General features: G+C 44.8%; 2 protein-coding genes and 2 long non-coding RNA genes across 5 annotated transcripts in view; 2 read left to right on the forward strand and 2 right to left on the reverse strand.

The window, feature by feature from the left end:
• Nucleotides 1-144: 144 nt before the first annotated feature.
• On the forward strand, nt 145-3,706 carry Etl1 (SWI/SNF-related, matrix-associated actin-dependent regulator of chromatin, subfamily a, containing DEAD/H box 1). Its single transcript, XM_065314324.1, has 10 exons — nt 145-438; nt 565-743; nt 804-987; nt 1,043-1,290; nt 1,356-1,540; nt 1,594-2,197; nt 2,252-2,698; nt 2,760-2,971; nt 3,031-3,317; nt 3,403-3,706. Exons 1-10 carry the CDS (start codon nt 420-422, stop codon nt 3,537-3,539), a joined length of 2,502 nt encoding a protein of 833 aa, XP_065170396.1. The 5' UTR covers nt 145-419; the 3' UTR covers nt 3,540-3,706.
• Nucleotides 2,208-19,184, reverse strand: LOC135801520 (uncharacterized). The gene is made up of 3 exons (XR_010550405.1): nt 19,168-19,184; nt 11,167-11,399; nt 2,208-2,235 (listed from the first exon to the last, which is right to left on the reverse strand). It is a non-coding gene; the product is annotated as an uncharacterized lncRNA (long non-coding RNA).
• LOC135801462 (uncharacterized) lies at nt 3,735-5,197 on the reverse strand. The gene is made up of 3 exons (XR_010550373.1): nt 4,989-5,197; nt 4,191-4,271; nt 3,735-4,115 (listed from the first exon to the last, which is right to left on the reverse strand). It is a non-coding gene; the product is annotated as an uncharacterized lncRNA (long non-coding RNA).
• LOC135801035 (protein rhomboid-like) overlaps nt 5,380-20,362 on the forward strand; it is a 28,593-nt gene continuing 13,610 nt past the window's right edge. For both annotated transcript variants that reach the window (XM_065314433.1, XM_065314499.1), the window contains exons 1-2: nt 5,380-5,631; nt 5,700-5,888. In XM_065314433.1, coding sequence (XP_065170505.1) covers nt 5,380-5,631; nt 5,700-5,888 — 441 coding nt within the window. The remainder of the gene's footprint in view (nt 5,632-5,699; nt 5,889-20,362) is intronic.

Here is a 20,362-nt window from a genome sequence, read left to right on the forward strand (position 1 = left end):
ATCATTATTTCTATTAACATGAATATGGAAGCTACGTTTATATCTTTCTTATTTTATTAACTCATAACTGAGAAAAATTTAAAATTTGGCAAATTGTAATTCATATGCGCGCAGTCGCATAGAAGATTTAAACTGGCGGCATAACCTAACTCCCTAACATCACATCGAGCAGCACCTGGCAACGGAGTGTGTGCGACGTTCTAGCGCGAAGACTCTGCAAATTACTCAGTGGCCATTTGTAAAACGGTACTGCATGCTCTCTTGGATATCATTCCCATTGACATCAACTGTTCGAATAGCATTTTCAAATTACTATTGACGTCGACAAATACTTCAGACGAAGGCACATGATAATCTGCTAATAGCATTTACATTTGACCATTGAAACGTGTTTGGTGCTAGAGTGTACCAATCACACGATGAGCGAGGATCAAAATGGTAAGTGCATAGGAATAAAGAAACAGCAAAATATTACATGGCGTTGCACAATAGTTGTTTTCTCGTGACAGTCGCGTGTTGCTTGACAATTAAGCTTTTCTACTATTTAGTTAATGTCCGTTTTAGGGAAAGTTGTCAGACGACGCATAATTCGAGTTTCAGATTCAGATTCTGACTGTGAACAACTCAAGAATTTGAATGTCTCCCTGTCAACGGTACCCACGCCAAACAGGGCACTTATTGTTGAAGAACGCGAGCGGAAAGTCCACTATCTGATCAAAGTATTCCCCAATTTGCAAGCGTCGGTAATATGATCATGCTTTAACTTCATAATATATTTGTATACATTTGTTTGATTTGGATAGGAGGTATATGAGCAACTTGCAAATGATGAGTTTGACCTAGCAAAGACTGTTTCCCAGCTGGAGGGCAAACATGGCAATGTTGTAACCATCAGCTATGACAAGTGGAAGCTGGACGAGAAGATCAAAATGCAGGCCTATGCAAAGCAAAAGAGGCCCCCTGCTGAGAGAAAGAAAGCATCAAAAGGTAGTTAATGGCTTTCCTGTTTCAATAAACACCAGTTTAATTATTCCCATTTTAGCAAAAAGAAGAAAGGTGGACAACAGTGATAGCAATGATTCAGACACTAATTATGCTGACACAAGAGTATTTGACTCAGATGAAGATTCTGATGTAGAAATCTCAGATGTGCTCACACCCAGCAAGAAGAAGGTGCTGGAATTTATGGAAACTGCAACAGCCAGTGAGCTGCAATTGATGCATTCATGTTCAAAGAAGAAAGTGGATGCTCTTTTGGCATCTAGACCCTTCACCGGATGGATTGATCTGGTAAGAAATTTTCAGTTTGTTGTACTTGTTTTCATATCGCATTTGTTTTCTATTGATAACTTTAGGTTGAAAAGTTACAAGGCAACAAATACTTGAGCACGGATCTCTTGAACTCCGCGCAAAGAGTTATATCGACGCGCCAGAATGTAGCCGCCCTGATGAATAAATGCTCCAAAATTTCTGAACAATTAGAATTTGCCGCAAAACGCGAGCACGCTATCAAATCACAACCGAAAAATCTATCGGCGGGGTAACTTGAATATCATATTCTTGATAATGTTACTTATCATTACATTTTTTAAGGCTAAAACTGACTGGTTATCAACTGGTGGGTGTAAACTGGTTGGCAATGCTGCATGAACAAGGCCTGAATGGAATCCTTGCTGATGAAATGGGCTTGGGTAAAACAATCCAAGTGGTAGCGTTCCTCGCACATCTTAAGGAACGCAACATCTCAGGCCGGCATCTAATTGTGGTCCCCGCCTCCACCCTGGAGAACTGGCAAAACGAATTCGAGCGTTGGTGCCCGTCGATTAAAGTCTTACTGTATTACGGTAGCGCCGAGGAGCGTCGCAACTACCGTATCATGTTCTCCAAAGGTGAGCACAGGGCGTACGACGTTGTACTAACTACATACAATATCGTTGCGGGCACGCCCGAGGAACGTAAGATGTTCCGTGTGACGCCTATGCACTATGTTGTTTTCGACGAGGCACACATGCTGAAAAATATGAATACGCAGAGATTCGAAACTTTATCACGAATTCGTGCCACAAAGAGATTACTGCTCACCGGTACGCCGCTACAAAATAATCTTCTGGAGTTGATGTCGTTGTTGATCTTCGTCATGCCGAATATTTTCTCCGCTAAAACTGAAGATCTCAAAAGCTTGTTCCAGAAAAACGCCGTAAGTTTTAGGTGCTTGGTTATTATTTGATTGTTAACCTACATTTTAATTTAGAAAAAAGACAATGATCCTGATAACACGTCAAGCTTCGAGAAGGGCCAGGTTGACCATGCGAAGCGAATTATGAAGCCCTTTGTCCTGCGACGCCTTAAACTTGATGTGTTGAAAGATTTACCACCGAAAACAGACACAAAGTTGATGATTCCAATGTCGGATGACCAAGAGACAAAGTACCAAGAACTAGTCGCGCATTTTCAAGAGATTGGTATGCGCGCAGATAGCGGAGCTTACAATGGCATGTCGATGATGACCGACTTGCGTAAACTGGCAAATCATCCCTTACTACAGCGCTATCATTACACCGACGCGACCATAAAAACTATAGCCAAATGTCTCGCGAAAGACCCAGACTACAAAGACACCGTTGTGGAATACATCGTTGACGATCTTGCCTGCATGTCCGACTTCGACATCAACGAGATGACCCAGGAGTATCCACTCGTAAGTTAAATACATCAGTATATGCTAGAGGCAGAAGTATGTAACAGCAATTTTTCAAAAGTCCATAGGTAAATTTGCAATGCCTAAGAAATTGATTCCCATATCGGGCAAATTCGCCTACTTGGATGAAACTCTCCCTCAGTTGAAGCGCGAGGGGCATAGAGTGCTGATCTTCAGCCAGTACGTTATTATGTTAAACATTCTCGAGGTTTATCTTAAGATGCGTAACCATTCCTTCCTACGCCTGGATGGCAACACTCCTGTCACGCTTCGGTAAATTTTTTACAATATCCTTTTTTCATATAATCTTATATGCAAGCTTGTGTTCGCAGGCAGCAACTCATCAACGAGTACACCGAGGACGGATCGATATTTATATTCTTGTTGAGTACGCGAGCTGGTGGTTTGGGAATCAATCTGACAGCCGCCGATACGGTCATCATTCACGACATCGACTTTAATCCTTATAACGACAAACAGGCGGAGGACAGGTGTCATCGCATGGGTCAAACGCGCCCGGTCAACGTTATTCGGCTTGTCTCGAAGGACACGATTGAGGAGGCAATGTGGGAGTTGACGCAAGAAAAACTCAAACTCGAACGAGACATTACCACTGATGGTAATTTTTTTGTTTACTCTCAATTCGTGTCGCATTATATAAAGTGTATGTGTAGTATATAATGTGTGATTTTTGATGTTCGCAGATTGTGATACCGCCGATGTGAAGAGCGTGGTGAGTTTGCTGTCGACAGCACTGAAAATTGACCAAGCAAAGGTCAACAATTTGTGCTCTCCGGAAAAGCTCAAGTTAAATGGGAAAAATTCGAGCTTTTCAATGTAAAATATAGAATCACAACTGCTCGAACCCCCGCTGTGCGGACAATGGTGCAGTTACCTTTTTATAAGTTTATTATTACTATTTATTTAATGATATTACTTACTATTTACTATTAGTACAACTCCTTACAATTCCAATCAGAATAATAGATAATTAATTAAGCAGTGGAATTTAGTTCATCCTTTATTAGCGCTGAAGTCTTTGTATTGAGTCATGTTTAAATCATGCATGCTTATATTGACAATATTTTTAATTAATTGCCTGACGAGTATGAGTGATATTTGACAACAAATAATATATTATTATTTTTACACACTTAACTTTTGGGCGCACAATGACTTCGACGCACTTTTTGGGACGTTTTTGCGTAAATGCAAAACAAGCTGCGATGATTATCTTTATTAGTCTTAATTTCTATTCCATCCCGCAATCCAACAGTGGACGAGTGCATCCTCAACTGTAAATTTTATGTGCTGGGATGATTTGTAGAAATAAGTTATTTATGCTTGCACACACCGCAAATTCATAGATATTTCATCTTTGACTTGTAATTAAGTATATTAATTATAGTCAGGTGATCTTTAATCAGAACATTCAAATATGAAAGACAATTATTACATCAAACACGCCGGAACATTTATTCAAAAGACTTACTTTAATGCAACCGTTGACAATCATCAGTACAATTCCATGAATATAGGATATTACGGCCAGCTGCGCGAAAATGGTAAGTACCTGCAAATATTTTTATTCTTAGTGCTGAAAACTTGGGTAGGTATGACCAAATCATAAAAGGCGTGAAAAAAATATCTTGGAACAAATAATTATTCAGCTACGATTTGTTTATCTAAGCCTAACCCTGGTTACGCTCTAATTAATGGCAAATATTTAAAAAATCAACCATATAATAATTCACAAACAAAATCATTCGAGGATGTTTATATGAACATTACGGACGTGAGTTCTGAATTATTTCATTTATCTGTTTTCTTCCGTATCGCACATGTCAATAATTTTTATATAATTAACTCCCGACACAAATAGAAAGGTCTTAAATACAAATCAGCACAATGCCAAGATTTGCGTTCCTTATTTAGTTACGATTTATCCATGAACAAACTATGAATCAATCAACTGCTTATAAATTGACTGAGGAGCACGTAGCAATTGAAAGTAAATTAACAGACGCAATATAATTATGACATTAATTATCTTACGCTTGAAATTTTCATTATATTTAAATCAATATTAACGAGCGAACCGATTTTCTAATCATGAAGTTTGTTTTTGAGTTTTTGAGAATTAAGTAAAAGTGGAATGTACCCAATGTTCGTTCATTCTACTCGCGGAGACACCAAACCAAAGTTATCGACATAACGAGTGGGGAGGCCGTAGCAAACCCGAAAATTCACAGCGAAACATCTCGGAAAATGAAAAGCGCACTAAACCTACCGCATGAGTCACCGTTCGTGTCGGCGTCGAGGGGGCGAGGGTGCCCGCCGCCACGGCGAACGTTGCCTCTGCCGCGTCGTGCCGCGACTCACACTTAATGCAATTGCACGACACGCTGCGGAAAATCGATACTCGCCGCGTGCCTCCGGCCTCCTCAGCTGAAGCGTTTCCTCAATGACGCATGCACGCACGCATCTACCACGCTGCGAGCCGCACGCACGCGGGGGTGGCGCGTTTATGTGCCGTTGTAAACGACAGGCACATGCTTGCACAGTCGACGGCGGGCGTCGCGTTCGACAGTCGCCGCGCCGCTGCACCCTCGTGATGATGGACGCGCGCTCCTGACGAACGTTGCCGCCTCCGCCTCTTCCACTGCCTGCAATCCGATCCGATGTTATCGCACTCGGCATGGCCGCACCGCCTCTCGCCGGCGACAACGCAAGTCCTTACCAACACCACGTACGCGCCAGCACAGTCCAGCGAAAGTGGCATCGAGCCGGGTCAGATTGCTACTATCACTGGTTCGTTGGCATCCTTCGGCCAGTCCCGGGACAATCTTGATCATTATCACTACGATACCGACCACACAGATCTCACCAGCGAGCCCGATGAGGCTGAAATTCGTCGGGAACTTTTGTACGATGTAAGTTGCCGCAATTGTGACAGTGTTAAACAACAACTTGTTTGATTGTTCCTATCTGCGCTTCACAGCAATGGCGTTGTTTCTTCGATAAGTTTGACGTAGAGGGTTTTGGTGAGATCCCCTGGACGGACCTACTACATGCACTCGATGAGCCGGAGTTCCGAGAGCGCGTCAACACCGGCAAGCGAGAAGTGCTCCTGGAGAAGGCGCGCACCGCCGCGACGGACGCGATCACCTTCCAGGACTTCGTCAACGTGGTGAGTTTTGCTGCACACGCGCGCGCGTGTGAACCTGTGAATGAAATTCGGGTGCGCGTTGATAAAAGCCGAGCGCTGTGGTGCGCGACGAAACGTTTGGGTGGTCATTATGATTAAACAAGTCTGTCTCATTCGTCCACTCCGTCGTTGGTGGTTAACGTGTGACGAAGTCGAGTTTAATTCACCCGTTGCTCCCACAACTCCGGGCGCGCCGGTGAGAAAAAAATCTTTTTCTCACACACAATGCCAGTGCAGGAGCAAATGGGAAGAGGACGGGTCGAGCCGACGTATTTATCAAAAGAAAAAGCGCATGCGACGAGGCGGACGAGGCCTTTTCGGAGCGCGGCCGGAGCGGACTTCGTGCGCGCATGAAAAGGGGACAGCGGAATCGTCGGCTCTACGGCGAGAGCCGCTGCGGCGTACGCGTTGCAGTGTGAAAAGATATGCCGCGTGAAATTGGGCATTAATTTATTTGATTTCTCATTCCCGAGCAAGCCGAGCACCGAGCGTCATCAAAGTCGCATCATCGCCGCGCCATCGACGGTTTTTCCTTCTTCAGGTATTCCGAGCCGCGCTTTGTTCTCTTATGCGCGTTCGTCGCACGGTCTCGCGTTCGTAGTAAGATCAAATCGAATTTAAATCAAATTGAATTCCATACAGTGCAAAACGCGAATGCCACCATGGCGGCAGCAGTCGAGCGGCAATCTGTTTATTCAATTCGGCATAATCTAAATTTTCACAAACTGAAACTGCCGCGTTCCTGTCCCGCGTTGATTGATCTGTTCGCGCGGCCCGACGACAATGACTAACCGCTGATGGCGGCTAATGTGTATAAAATTAACAAGCACGCACAAAGCAAAGCCACCCACAAATTCATGACGATTTCATTTTTAATCGACCCAACGGTGTTAATCTAAATTGCTTATATTCCATCTAATTGATGATATTTTATCACACCATTCTCGCGATTGAGTAAATTTGCTTTGTCACCCTGCAAATCATGAGGTCACGGTTTATAGAAAAGCGCCGTCTAATTTTAAGTAAACAAAACAATATCACAACACGTTATAATGAAATCATTTTAACCATTTATTTTAATTGAACCAAACCTTTGCATCCCCTATTTTTTATTCTTCGAATCCCATAATTAATCGGCTATTATGTTTCGTTGGATTAGGTTAGGTTATTTGAGGTATTGTTTTCAAATTCAATGCATTTTTACAACGTTCTTTAGATTTTAATGTATATTGAGTTGCATATAAGAAATTTTATTTTGTTCTCTTCTTACTTAGAGTATCTTATTAAAATATATACCTAAGTATAGAGAATATTTCACAAATGTTTTGAAGATAACATTTTCAATTTGTGGTACATATGCAATCATCTTTGTTATTTAATCGCTTCTTTTACCTGATTTTTTTTCACGCCACCCACCAAGTCAACCTGTTTGTCTAATTTTTAATCGCCCAATTGGATTATCAATTTACTTATAGTTATCGGTTTACGCAAATGTGGAGGCTAAACAAAGTGTACGTTGGTTCAGATTTAGATAAGCGAGGTATGCCCTGAGTTGATACTGTCCTACTGGGCTTCCAATTCAATCCCATCGCAAAGGATGGGGGCGAACAGCGTTTAGCCCAGAAGGTGAATTGTGTTACGGCCACCCTGCTGATTATAGAGTGCCGGCACGAGTTATACCCTCACGATGTTTCACTCAGCATGTGTGTCGGCTCGCTGGCTACTTATATGAAAATATAAGGGATTTGACAAGCCAATCTAGGCCGCAATGACTTGATTCCGAGCGCGACGCACCATCTGTTCTTTTCTAGCGCGATCTGTGATGATGATGATTTTATTCGGATTGCATTACGATGTGCCGCGTCTCGCCGTTTCTAAACCGTTCGTAAACAGTGTTTATATTCGCGCGTTGTCGCCGAGAGAAAAAGACATATTCGAGCGTGTTATTCACGGCATTGTCGGGCCGTGAAAGGTAGAGGATAGCAGAGGATCTCTTTATTTATTACCGCTTCGCATTTTCGCCACACTGCCACACACAAAACGGCCGCACCGAAAGGGAGCGTAGAAATTGTGTTTGGTGAAAACCTCGCCAAACATGATTTCAATGCGCGTCAACAATCATCGACGACAAATGGAACCAAAACGATCGAACTGTGGACCCGGCCGGCTCCCGTTGCCGGCCGCGCTCTTTAATAGAAATGCACGCCGACAAAGTAGGCACCGTGGGCACGCCGTGGACGAGGAATGCCCGCGCTGTCGTACCCCTGGTGTAAGGACACACATATCTTTCAATACATTGTGCCTTATTATTAGCGTTGAGGGGGGCAGATGCGACGGGACCGCGCCCGGCCGGACTGCCGCGGCGAAGGTGGTGGTCCCGTGGTCCGTTTGTTCGCATCAACTTCCGAAGACCTCCACCGCGCTCGCCCGCACGACGTGCAATTCGCCGCCTGCCTATTTGCCTACTTCAAGAGGCAAAAAGGTGCGCTGCGTCGATGCTGCGCCTTCAAATTATTCTATAAGCCGAAAATTACAGGTCTGGATGAAAGATTGGGACACAATGAGCGCGCACGCACCGACAAACGATTATTTTCGTCTATTTGCATTGCTAACTAGTCATTAATCTACGAAAGGCACCGACAACCGAAGGCAAACACTTTTCTCATGCCTTGCCTCCCAGATATTCACGCTTCCCATGGTCTAAGTATGTGTGTTTAACGAGCTTATAGGAAAATTGCCCGCTTGCTGCCTGCCCGCCCGAGATTTGTTTGTTTGAGGTGCCAAATTAAACCGGGGCTATGGAAAGCTAATTTAAATTGGGGCAATTGAAACAAAGCAATTTGCGACGCGCTAATGTAGTTATGGCAGCTTTTTTGCGCTCGTTGTCCAGCGCCAGGCGAGTGCACCGTGTGTGTCCATCCAACATCTTGGATTGCTTTGTTCGTGCTGGCCACGCTGCTCTGCGGTTTTTTCCTCGACACAATCATATGATTAACTCTCCCTTTCTCTGGTTCTCGTCATCGCGTCCCGGCCTCCTCGCGGCGCAGCAAACGAGAAATGATTACTCGTAATATACATCTATTTGTCTCGTCGTTGTCTCGTTTGATGTATTTACCTGCTCGCTATACTCAAAGGCGCAGAAGATAAAAGACACCGAAAATGCTGGCATCTGGCAATTTCCTCGGGATTTCGTTGGGTCGCGCACCCCGTCAGTGCCAATTCTTGATCGACCCCGCCGCGTGTGTGTTTTGTCGGTCCGCGCGCGGCATTCCTCGTTAATGTAGAGGCGGTGGCCGCGGTGGCCGCGGTGGCTTTCCTAATGGGACGTAAAGAGGCACGCCGGCTGTTATTAACAAAACTAACTTTATTGACGACCACCTACAAGCGCCGAGATCGCGATGACGGCAGGCAGCTTTGAGAAGAGGAGGCGGAAAAAAGTGCAGTCGAGCTTTGGCGTGCCCCTAATCGGCGCGGAAAGCTTTGGGTATTATAAGATCATTACATATTTAAAAATGCGATTAGTTTTGTCCAATTTTCTATGGCGGCCTCTACGACATCTTAGACATTGGAAAATCCGCATTCGAATGGGATTTGCGTGGATTTGCAAGCGGTTTAAACATGCGTGAAACACAACGACGACCAGTCGAGCCCATGTTGTGGTACTGGCGCGGCATGAAGTACATAATGGGACCCGCTGGTCGGCGTTGAACGTGTGGATGGAGGAGTACCAAAACGCAAAACCGTAAAGCGATTAGTTTTGCTTGGTTTTGCTCGTTTGCCTAATCATCTGAAAATACTACAAGACGAACGCTACACGGTTCCCTTCAATTGAAACATCTTTTTCGGCAGAGGACACCGCAACACATTTCTTCCGCGTTCACCTTCAAATCGGAAATCAAAACTATTATGTCATTGCATTGAGCGCATTGAGGTTTGTTTGAGATAAATGCCGAAATGCGATTGACTGAATGCGGCGTGGATGTTTTCAGTTCGCTTTCTTAAGAATGCCTTTCATCGACGATTGCGCACTCTCTTCGCCCAAACAGGTCCCAGCATTTACGTTGCCTGAACCAAGAGACAGGGTGGTTCTCGTCGAATCCACAATTCACAAAACGCATTAAAAGGCGCAGAGATTTGTCCACTCTGTAATCGCTCACACGGAAAATCGTAATGGCATTAACGATCGTTATAGTTAAGTCCATTTTCAATTTTTCTTTTCACGCCACGCCACTCAGGGCCGTAGCGAAAAGTTGTTATTCCACATCTTCAGCAAGTAATGCCTACGTCTTTACAATTATAATGAGGCTACGATTGAGTATTCTTTTGATTTCGTGCGTTCCTTTATGTTCCCATGCTCCATGAATGGCTGTATGGTTTCGTTTCGATTTCCATTGTGCGCGAGCCGACCAACATTGTGTTCGGAATATTTTGTCGTATTTGTGTAAATATGTCTGCCGCAACGTGCCTTTTTCATATGCGTACAAATTCGGCACTGTGACTACTCGTCACCGATAATGTGTCGCGCTTACAGTTATCATTGCACAATGAGCAATTGTTTCCCTTTGCATTACGTACTATGACGCACTGTCTCGGCAGCAAACACAATTTGGGAGACAATGATTCACCTGGGGATTATGTCTAGATATCGTGGTGTGTGTTTGGACATTTATAAATTTGTGTGCGTTGCTTTTTTGAATCGTGTTGGATCACGGCTGCAGGTATAGAATCTGCCCCCGCAGCGCACTAACTGAATATTTGAATAAACTTGTAGGCTTTAGGAATGAAATTGTCATTTTTCATGACGTAGAAACGAAGAAGTACGCCCGGCATTGTCTCAAAATTGAACCGAAATACGATGAAAGTATCGTCGGCAGAATCTGTGAGACATCCGAGTAAATTAATAGGCATTAATTGAAACGTGTGTGGTTTCCGTGAGTATAAAAATTCCAAATGAAGCAGCAGGCAAATAAATAAGAATGGTACCATCCCGCTCGCTGCCGCCTTCAATCTTGCCCTCCGCCCGCCGTTCAATAAATTATCTATACTTATCGCCCGGTTCGGTGTGCATCGGCGTTCAAGTAGCAACAAACGCCACCGAAAAACGTGGCCGCACCGCGCGATCCCATTCGATCCCATTTAGCCAGCTAGCGCCCCAGCCTAGAGAGATAGGTCGTAACTCCAACCGATGGACGCGTCAAGATTATTCATTTCTGTGTCTATCGGTTATCTACGTAACTAATACACCTAATAAATAAATCACCTGGGAAAATGCCCCGAGTCAGTTGTTGCGTTGCGACAAGTCGAGGTGTTTCTGGTTATGGCCTCGCAGGTTGTAGTAATACCTCAATTTCGTTGCGTCTCTTTCATTTTTTCCTCGTCTCCCCGGCCAGCGCCTCGTTATGTGCGCGTCGCTTTTATGGCTTTCGGACACACTGAATATTTGGAGACACATTCCGACGATGCGACCGCTTGGCCCCCGAGTGTGAGTGGGACCTGAAATGCTTAAATGACTTAATTTAATGGTCGTGGATCTGTGCGCCTCCGCCTGACAAACCTGCGCAATCAAGTAATACACTGCGCCGATGTAAGTACTTACATCAACTAGACCAGAATATAAAAAACAACGTCGAGAGACGCGCGATTGGATTGCGGCCGGAGCGCGATCCGCAATTACAATGTGAATAAAAATTGATATAATAAAGTTCACACGCGCTCATTTTTGTTCTCCGACATTCCGCGCCGCGCTTCTTCTTTTCTTTCAATTTTGTGCTTCACATCGATTACAATTGTTGCTTTGTGTTGCTTTTAATCCGTTCCATTCTTTTCTGTAATTTCACAGGACTAAACGAGAGCGGCGGATTTAACTTTCCGGTTTATATTACAATTAAAATTAAAAACGAACACTGCTTGTCTATTCTTACCACTAGCGTTTCGTTTTTTTTCGATTTTAACCCTAAGTTAATTAGAACAAAATTACCAATGAAATTAGTAATTTAGCGTTAATCACATGCCACTTTTATGCCTCGTTTTTATTTTTGCTTTCGTTAATTGTTAAATGTTTTCTGAACGAAATACCTAAACAATCTATACATCAAGACCCGGGCCTCGTAATCTACAAAAAGTCTGTGTGCTAAGACCGCTCAGGTCGAAATGTATCGCATCAGGGTATTAATGTTTAGTATTTCCTTATCTTCAGAGATATCAGTTACGCTCGGTGGGCCGGCTCCCATCCGCCTAATTAGATTAAGCATGTCACAATTTACGAAATAATTGACTGTTTACCCTTTCTCGCGCCCCTTTTCATCACGCCCTTGCATCGGTGAGGGGCTTGTCAACCCCTACTGTTGGTGCCGCAAAAATAAAAAAAAAACAACGATAGGAATACACAACACCGGGGACGAATGCAAAGCGTTCGAAACTCGCCGCGGTCAATCAATCTCGTGTCGCCGAGATGTTCGCATGTTCGCAACTTGCAGACGAGGCAGGTGTGTATGACGTATGACGTTTTGATTTATCGTTTGTTACGCGGCTTGTTTGTCATTTTGCATCTGACATTCCTTCGCGAGCGGCACTTGATTTGACATAAGTGATAGCCGAATGTACATTTATATCATTATTAGGCCCGACAACAAATTTATATCGTGTTGTTTCGGCAAAACGATGACTGCGAGTGCAATTTGGCCCGGTGTACACCACAAAAAATGCCGAGTGCTTTTTTTTTCTTGTTTGTACTAAAGAAGAACATTCCGCTAAGGTGATGGTGTATTTTTTCGTTGGAATTTAAATTCGAGCGAGCACGCCGCTGAGTCCTGGGAAGGAACACACACATTGCCGCCCACGCAAAACACCTATGCCTCTTCGGTTTACAATAACAAAAGGGATTGCTGGGATCGGGCTCCAAGTCGATTGCGTCGCGACGATGACCACGATGATGTCGTGTGCTTGAGTGTGAATTCGAGTCAGCTTTCATCTCTCATTGCGTATGCACAGGTGCGCGTACACGCACGACTGTGCATCGTCAGTAATGCGGTGTTCTTTGTTGAACCGAGTAACCAAATTGAAAATATTGAAAACATTTCGACCGACACTATTTTCGGAAGAATGCCCTAAAGTAATTTGTAACATTTAAATTGAACGCCACTGAAGTATCGCTTAGCGCTGGTTCGTTTAGTCGGTGGTTTTTCGGCGGCGAAGGAACGTTTAACTTGTCTTATTGTGTGCTCATTTCTTTCTTTTCGAATTAACCACTTTGCAATAATAAGACAACGGCCTGAAAGCGATGCCTCGATGCCAAAAAGATTCAAAACACAAACAAGCGGTGCTCAGCGCACAGCGAGAGCCCTCTGCGGCGGCTCGTTTGGTGCGTGCCGCGAAGACGAAGAGTTGATAGAGTTGCCGGCGGCTAGGATAGACCCATCGCGCATCGCGGCGCATCGCACTGCACCACGTATGCATTCGTACATTAAATATACATGCAGCGCTGGTGCGCCGTGCGCTGATGACGGGTGCGTTACGTTATAGTCTGACTCTGCCGGCGCCACTTCATAATAATTGCCAATAAACTACCGAACCTCTGCGCCGCGCGGCGTTTAAAACTGATGCGGCCACTCGGAAATTAAATTCGCACCGCGCGGGCCTGCACGTCGAAACGTTGCTTCCAATGTCCGACGTCGGACATGCACGCGTACAGCGTTCATTATGCGCACAGCGCATTATTCAGAAATTGCCCGTTTCCTCCTCGCGCGACACGAAACTCGCTCAAAACGACAGAGCGCAGCGCGCGCCGCGGCGTTATCCTTATAATTTGTCGCGCGTCGTAAACGTCCTCACGTGGGTGGCTGCCCTTTGTTCTTCGCTAGCTCGGCTGGCCCGCTGACGTGCGCCGCGCCGTCGCGATGAGATGATGCCAATTGACCGGAAACCCGGCCGCGTCAATGAAACAATTCCGGCGCGCACCACGCACACGGCGGGTCCAATTGTTTCTTGCGATGATTTAGTCATAACCAGCGCGCATACTGCACACCAGCTTACTTTGTAACACGCGATGCATTGTGAGCGCAGAAATGAGTGCTCGCTGCAGTGTGCATTGTGTGTTTGTCTGAATATTCATACCAAGCGCAGAAGGTGTGCGGTGTGCTATATTGAGGGGTGTGCTTGGCGAGGGTGAGCCATGTGTCTACTGGTCCACACACAGTAGAAACGGTGTCTGCACCTCGTCGAAGGTGCAACGTTTTGTTCCAAATTGCATGCGTTCCAGGTTTTTTATAAAGTTATTCGATCTAGATGGCATCTGTTTTCCTTCCCTTCTTGACTACGTTCGTAGGCGATGTTGTTTTGAAATATCATATGGATATTCTACTCGATAGTGTGGTGCTAGGTACTGTTATTCCGCCGGTATGGCCGGAAAGTGGAAACACAATACGACCAGGCGCGTGCGGCAGATTATCGAATCAGCAATGAAATCGAACTTGCTGCTAACAGCCAGACGGCGAAAAGTGTTGAGGCGGTTGAAACGATTGACGGCAGCTAACAAATTTGAGCTTCTTTTTTTCCTTTAATTTCACTCCGCTTGCGAATGCAATAATAGCCTGGCGCAAGTCGGCGTTAATGTGAACTCGGTTTAACAACCTAACGACGTCGGCGGAAGTGTTTCCGGTCGAGTACTCAGTACTCAAACCGACTATACTGAAGTCAACATGGAATCGCACCTCGTAGAATTCTCAAAGTCGAAAGTTTCAACGCTTCGCACGCGGTGGAGTCGGTCGGCGGGCAGTCATCGAGAGGAACGCTCGTGCCTGGTCAATCATCGCATTGACAGTAATGTGGGAGCGCATTATTCACGTCCGCGACGCGCTTTATTCCACCTTCGATAAAAGAACGTAAATCTTGTGTAATTATTCTTCTGCCCCGTGCACGAATCTTCCAAACGTTTATTTTTTTCACTCCTGACGTAGCTGCCCGTAAACGAAAGCAATTAATTATGATAATTAATGATTGTCCAAATGCATCGTGATATTTTTTCGTCGACTTTTATTCGTAGGCTTCTCGACATATCTTATCATCGATGGTGGTAACTGGTAAGCGCGGTAAAGTTGAAACGCGCAGACCATGCCTCCTACCAACCGCATTCTCCGAGGAGGTGCATGCAAGTACAAGCATAAATATACCATTCGAGCGTACGTAAAAAGGAATAAGAAGATAGAGCTATCAATTTCTTACGGATTCACGGCCATGAACAACTTCACCAGTAGTTTTCTAATTGATTGATTGTTAAGCGCTTACAATTACTCATATACTGGACGAGCGCTTCGACTGCTGCACCTGATGAGCGCGCGTTAAAATATTCCAAACATGATAAAGCATTCGAGTTATGAGGGTATCAGAAAAATGCCACACGTTTGTTTATCTATAAAACGTTTCACAACACGATTTCGACTTTTGAGGGACGAGCTGAAAAGTAAAATGATCAGGAAGGTTCACAGCGAAACAAGTTTTCTGATTCGAACGCCGATATCGCGCCGATGGCCGATCGATTTCTGACGATTTCTACGAATTTTTGATGTCGCGCCTATCCCACCACCGCCGGCGACCGCCGAAACTCCTGATTAGACGGCGTTGATCTTGATTCATTTTAATGTCGCAGCGCCGAGGACACGAAGGTGTCGCGATCGATTGCATCTCGCGGTCACCTTAATAACCCTCGGCCGGGGTAAGGCGACACACGCACCAACAACAAATGGGCTGGCTCTTGCGGGCCCTCGATGCAGGCAAGCACAGTAGTGGACTTACATAAATTTCGGCATTCTTTTTTTGTCGCCACTCTGAAAACGAACGATATTCGCGGAATGCGGAGAAGCAAAGTGTGCGAGGTGCGAAGATTCGATTTTTTCGGCGCTCAGATTGGAATTCGGAATTCCGAATTTGGAATTCCCACATGTCGTATAAAACGCATCAGAGCAATCACATTCGTTGATGAGTCGGATACGCCGCGACTGATGCTGATGTCTGCGACCTGCTCCGGTGACTTCTTCGCCGACGGCGTGCCCAGCGACGGGCATTATGCAGCGGCCGCGCGATGCTCACGATGCGATTCGGTTTTGTATTCGAAATTCGTCTGGGCCGGATGGCGGACAGCAGCCATGGCGCCGATCTCAGAGATAACGAGTGACAAACGCGCTGCACCCTGCACTCCGACGTTATGAATACAAATAAAATTGCCCGTTTCGGCTGCACTCGGCGTCGCCAGCGCGCATTGTCGCACCGCGCATAGGTGCGTCCGTTTGATCGTCATATTTCGAAAATGATTTAATCGAAATGTCGCTCGCCCGCGCGATGATGAGTGCTGAGCGATCGCGGCGGGCATATTTCTATGCGTCGCGTTTTACTTTTGGTTTCATCGTCCGCATGCCACGCGGTGGCTAAAAATCAACGAACACTTGAAAAAAAACTGACGCAGAGCAAGATTGAAGCCGGCGAGGAAGGCGCACCACATGCGTGGAATGGTGGAATGCATGCGGCAAGGCAGGTGCCACTTTTTTGGGGCCGGTGCGGTGTTAGTGCAGCGCGTGCTCGGAATAATCAGTAATCGTTTAAAAATCACCGGCATTTACAACGAACACAAACGCACGCATGCACATTCACTTTGGAATCAGAACCAGCATTACGGTCCGTTTGAAAAAGCGAAGAACCACCGGTTACTGGATGTTATCGGAAATACTTTGCGCATGTCTATTGTTGTCAGGACACGACCATCCGCCATAGTCGGAAACGACCCCAGCGTATGTCACTGATTCACGCCATTATTTTCATGTGTGCGCATATCATGCCCACGCGTTTGGTACACCACGTGCGCCACGTGGTGAGAGGTGTCGAAACACCGTGTATGATACATGATGCTTTCTTATATGCAAAGCGAAAACACAACAGAATAAGGAATACATAAAAAAAAAAACAGCAAAAACAGTGGAAGCAAGAAAATAACGCACGCGATTAACCTGTCATTATCGGCCGACCAAATTTAAAAGGCCGATCGCTGCTGTGCTGTGCTCCGTGTGGTGTGGCCGACAACTATACCGTATCTCTACAAAATTGTAGGTATACCAAGTTTCGCCACGAAATGCAGGGAGAAACACTAAACGCCGTCGCTTATTGCTGTGCCGATCCATAGCTAAATTATTCAAATGCAATTCTAATTGCGTTTTAACTGCAAAATTAAAAATCATTACTGCGTTTTAATTTCAGCACGATGAGATGCAAATTGCTTGCGATGACAATCTGGAAACAAATGCACGCGCTGGCAAGTAATACGACCCTTTGTAATAATCGTTCCCTTGTAATAAAGCGTTCTAAGAAACGACTCGTAACTTTCTCGTTGAAAAGGAAAAAATGCTCGTAACACAAGCGCGGTGATTATTATCCACGTCTACGTGGTTGCAATATTGCGCCCGTTGCCTTGCAATTGGATGTACTTCCGTCGGAAGCTAGATTACTACATATTCATTAGGTCCCATACACATACTTGCGAAGAAGGAACCACGTAATGTTTCTTTATTTCTTCTTTATTTACGCGCATTCGTAGGCGAGCCATCAAAGAACTGCAACGCTGACTGCATTTACAAAGTACCAATATTGTTTAACTTAAAAAAGTTTTTGTTTATAATGAAACTAATACTTCCTACTTCCGAGTAAAAAATTGGTCAGTTTTTCATCTAAATGTTTAGACATGCAGTTAGTGACATGAAGTATGTAAAAATAATTTTTTTCTACTTCCACCTTTAGAGCGTTAGTTTTTCCACGGTTTTTAGACACAAAAAGGGGTACATTAAACATGGACCGCAGGCAAATGCGCTCCACCCTCGTGAGTAAAGTACTTTAGCCACGACCTTGTCCGCGGGGTTTAAAGTACCTTTTTTGTAGAAAATATAACTTAATTTCATTTCATTATGACCATTTAAATTTCAATTTGAGTTGTACAGCATAGGTACGCAATCTAAATAAAACCTAGATTGCAAAAATACCAAATTTATGGTAATGCCCATACTTTTACTTCAATAACTTGTTTACCTTAATGCAATTTCCGGAGAATGTGAAGCATGAAATAAATATTGATATGTAAAAATATTTCATATGCCAGAAAAGGAAACGAATGGTATAAACAGTTCTCACGTACAAATATTTGCTGACGCTTAATTTTTAATCGTTTAATGTTTAATTAAACAATGAAAAGCCGTTATATGTCCGCGTATGAGGATAATATTTCTCTCACCAGAGTGCACATAACTGAAATGTAATCACAAAATGCAGTCGTTTTAATGACACAATAAAGCCATCAGCAAACATACTAGGGAGTCTCTTAATACGCATTGTTTTATTTCTATTTGCACAACGCACATTTGTGTAGAGGCGCTCCGAAAGGGAGTTAGGGAGCCCTTCCGATCGAATGCGTCTTTACCTTTGGTAAGCCGAACGCCGCACGTGCCCTGAATTCACCGATTATGTAAATACGCTCTCGAATAAAACAGGGGCAGGTGTTTGCTGGCGTGCGTACGCGGGAATGCGAGCGAGGAGTTTGAATCAAAAGCCAAATAAGAGGGCTCGGTGGCATTGGCACGACAAGGTTACTTCTAGTACTTAGGACTTACTTACCACTGCATTCTCTATTTGCAATTCAGCGTGCGAGTGAAACAACAGTTCGAGCGGTGTCGATGCGCGACACAAAGGTGAATAAAAAGGGGAAGTAGCGCCTCGCGACAGCAGCGGAAATGGCTGGATGAGTTCGAGGGTTGCTTCCAGGAAGCTGCTATCAAGTTTCAGGCGGCGCACGAGTACGTGCATTGTGTGTCTACCTATGCTGCGGATGGAGTGCACACGTTGATTAGCAGGCCAACGCCGTCTGGCGCATTATATACTCGTAGTTTTACCCGAATTACATTGCTACTATTATTAGGTGTCAGGTGGTTGAGTTGGAAATTCCCATGCAGTCTACGCGCGCCTCGTGCCCATTCGTTGCGAGCAATAAAAGCAAACTACGTGTAATTTCTAAATCGGCTTGCGATTATTCCCGAACAGTAGGTAGAAATTTTCGAGCGGAAAATCACGAATGGCGCTGCTGCTGATACACTCGGGTCAGCTTTTTTTTTCTTTTTGAAAGCGATTCCCATTCGATCTGACGAGTCCGAGGTTACGCCAGAATGTTCGTAATAAAAATGCCATCGCAATGCGTCTGTTACGTGCGCATACCGATGTTCGCTTACTTACTTACTGGAGTTAATGTTATTCACGAATGCACGTAAATAGCAACGTGAATACTAAACACCGGATTAGAGCATTTTCAGCTACTTTTCGGTAGGCCGAAAATTAAAAGCGATACACAGTGTTATTTAACGTTGTCGGAATGCAGTTTGTGTTTGTTGTACACGGATTTCGGGAAGCTCCCATCGGCGGCTGAAGAAAAAAAAACTTATCACTATTAGCCATTGACACTGACTGACGCTCTTAGGATGCTGCCACTCGCACGGTGTTTATTGTTGTTCTAAACCGAATGAAATTGTCAGAGTCACGTATCGCGGCGGCGTTCAGGAAATTTCGGCGTGGGCGGCAATCAAAGAATTTCGCCATGATTCTTCGTAGAATTCGAGCGAGCGTCGGAATGCCGTAGAATTGTGCAATTGTTTGCGAAACGACAAAACACGGCCGAAACTAACCCAGACCTGTGATGCACTTCCGAAATGTAAGCTATGTGGTTCATACCGGGGCCGATTCGGGCCCGCTTCGAGAAAACGTTCTCATTCTCATTAAAATGCCGTCATTAATATTCAAATTGCTAATTACACTTTCGAGTTTCGTTTACGCCCCTCCTAATACCACAAAAGATTTAATGCTTACCGAATTTATTAACACTTGTTTTTTTTTTTCATCTTCGCTCGGGGTCCACGATCTTACTGGTCGTATCCGCAAGTGCGTTCGTGTGCCACTCGCTCCGCAAATTAATAACAGCCCGATGGAGAATTTAGGCACAGGGAAATTCGCAGCGTGAGCAGGGGTTTGTGCGATGTTGATTGTTAGCAGCGGCGGTTCTCATTAGAGGTTATGCGGCGTTAACGGCGCAGATAATGCTCGCATTTCGCCGGTTTATGCGTTTGTAGTATAACACACGGAGCAGCAGCGCTCCAAATAAAGGGTCTCAGCGCGGTCGTCGCTGGCTCCTCTGCGAGACGTGAGCCCTTGTATGTAATTTGATGGGTTCGGCTCTTGCTACTCAAGTAGTGTTTTTTAATACGATCCCACAACTCCGCTCCGGTTCGTTATAATGGAATGGAGCGCACATTCGTCCAAGGAAAAATATTGCATTTTTCCGAAGCGGGCCCGAGCGCCGCTATTGATTTTTAAATTGCTTCCTAATTTAATATTGTTCCTCGGTTCGCAGGTCCCGGCGTAGCGTGCATATACAAACACTT

This window comes from Atheta coriaria, unplaced genomic scaffold (genome assembly GCF_025399875.1).
Source record: "Atheta coriaria isolate IRGN ID8LTWV9N9 unplaced genomic scaffold, Caltech_Dcor_3.1 hic_scaffold_1_pilon, whole genome shotgun sequence".
Lineage (NCBI taxonomy): Eukaryota > Metazoa > Arthropoda > Insecta > Coleoptera > Staphylinidae > Dalotia > Dalotia coriaria.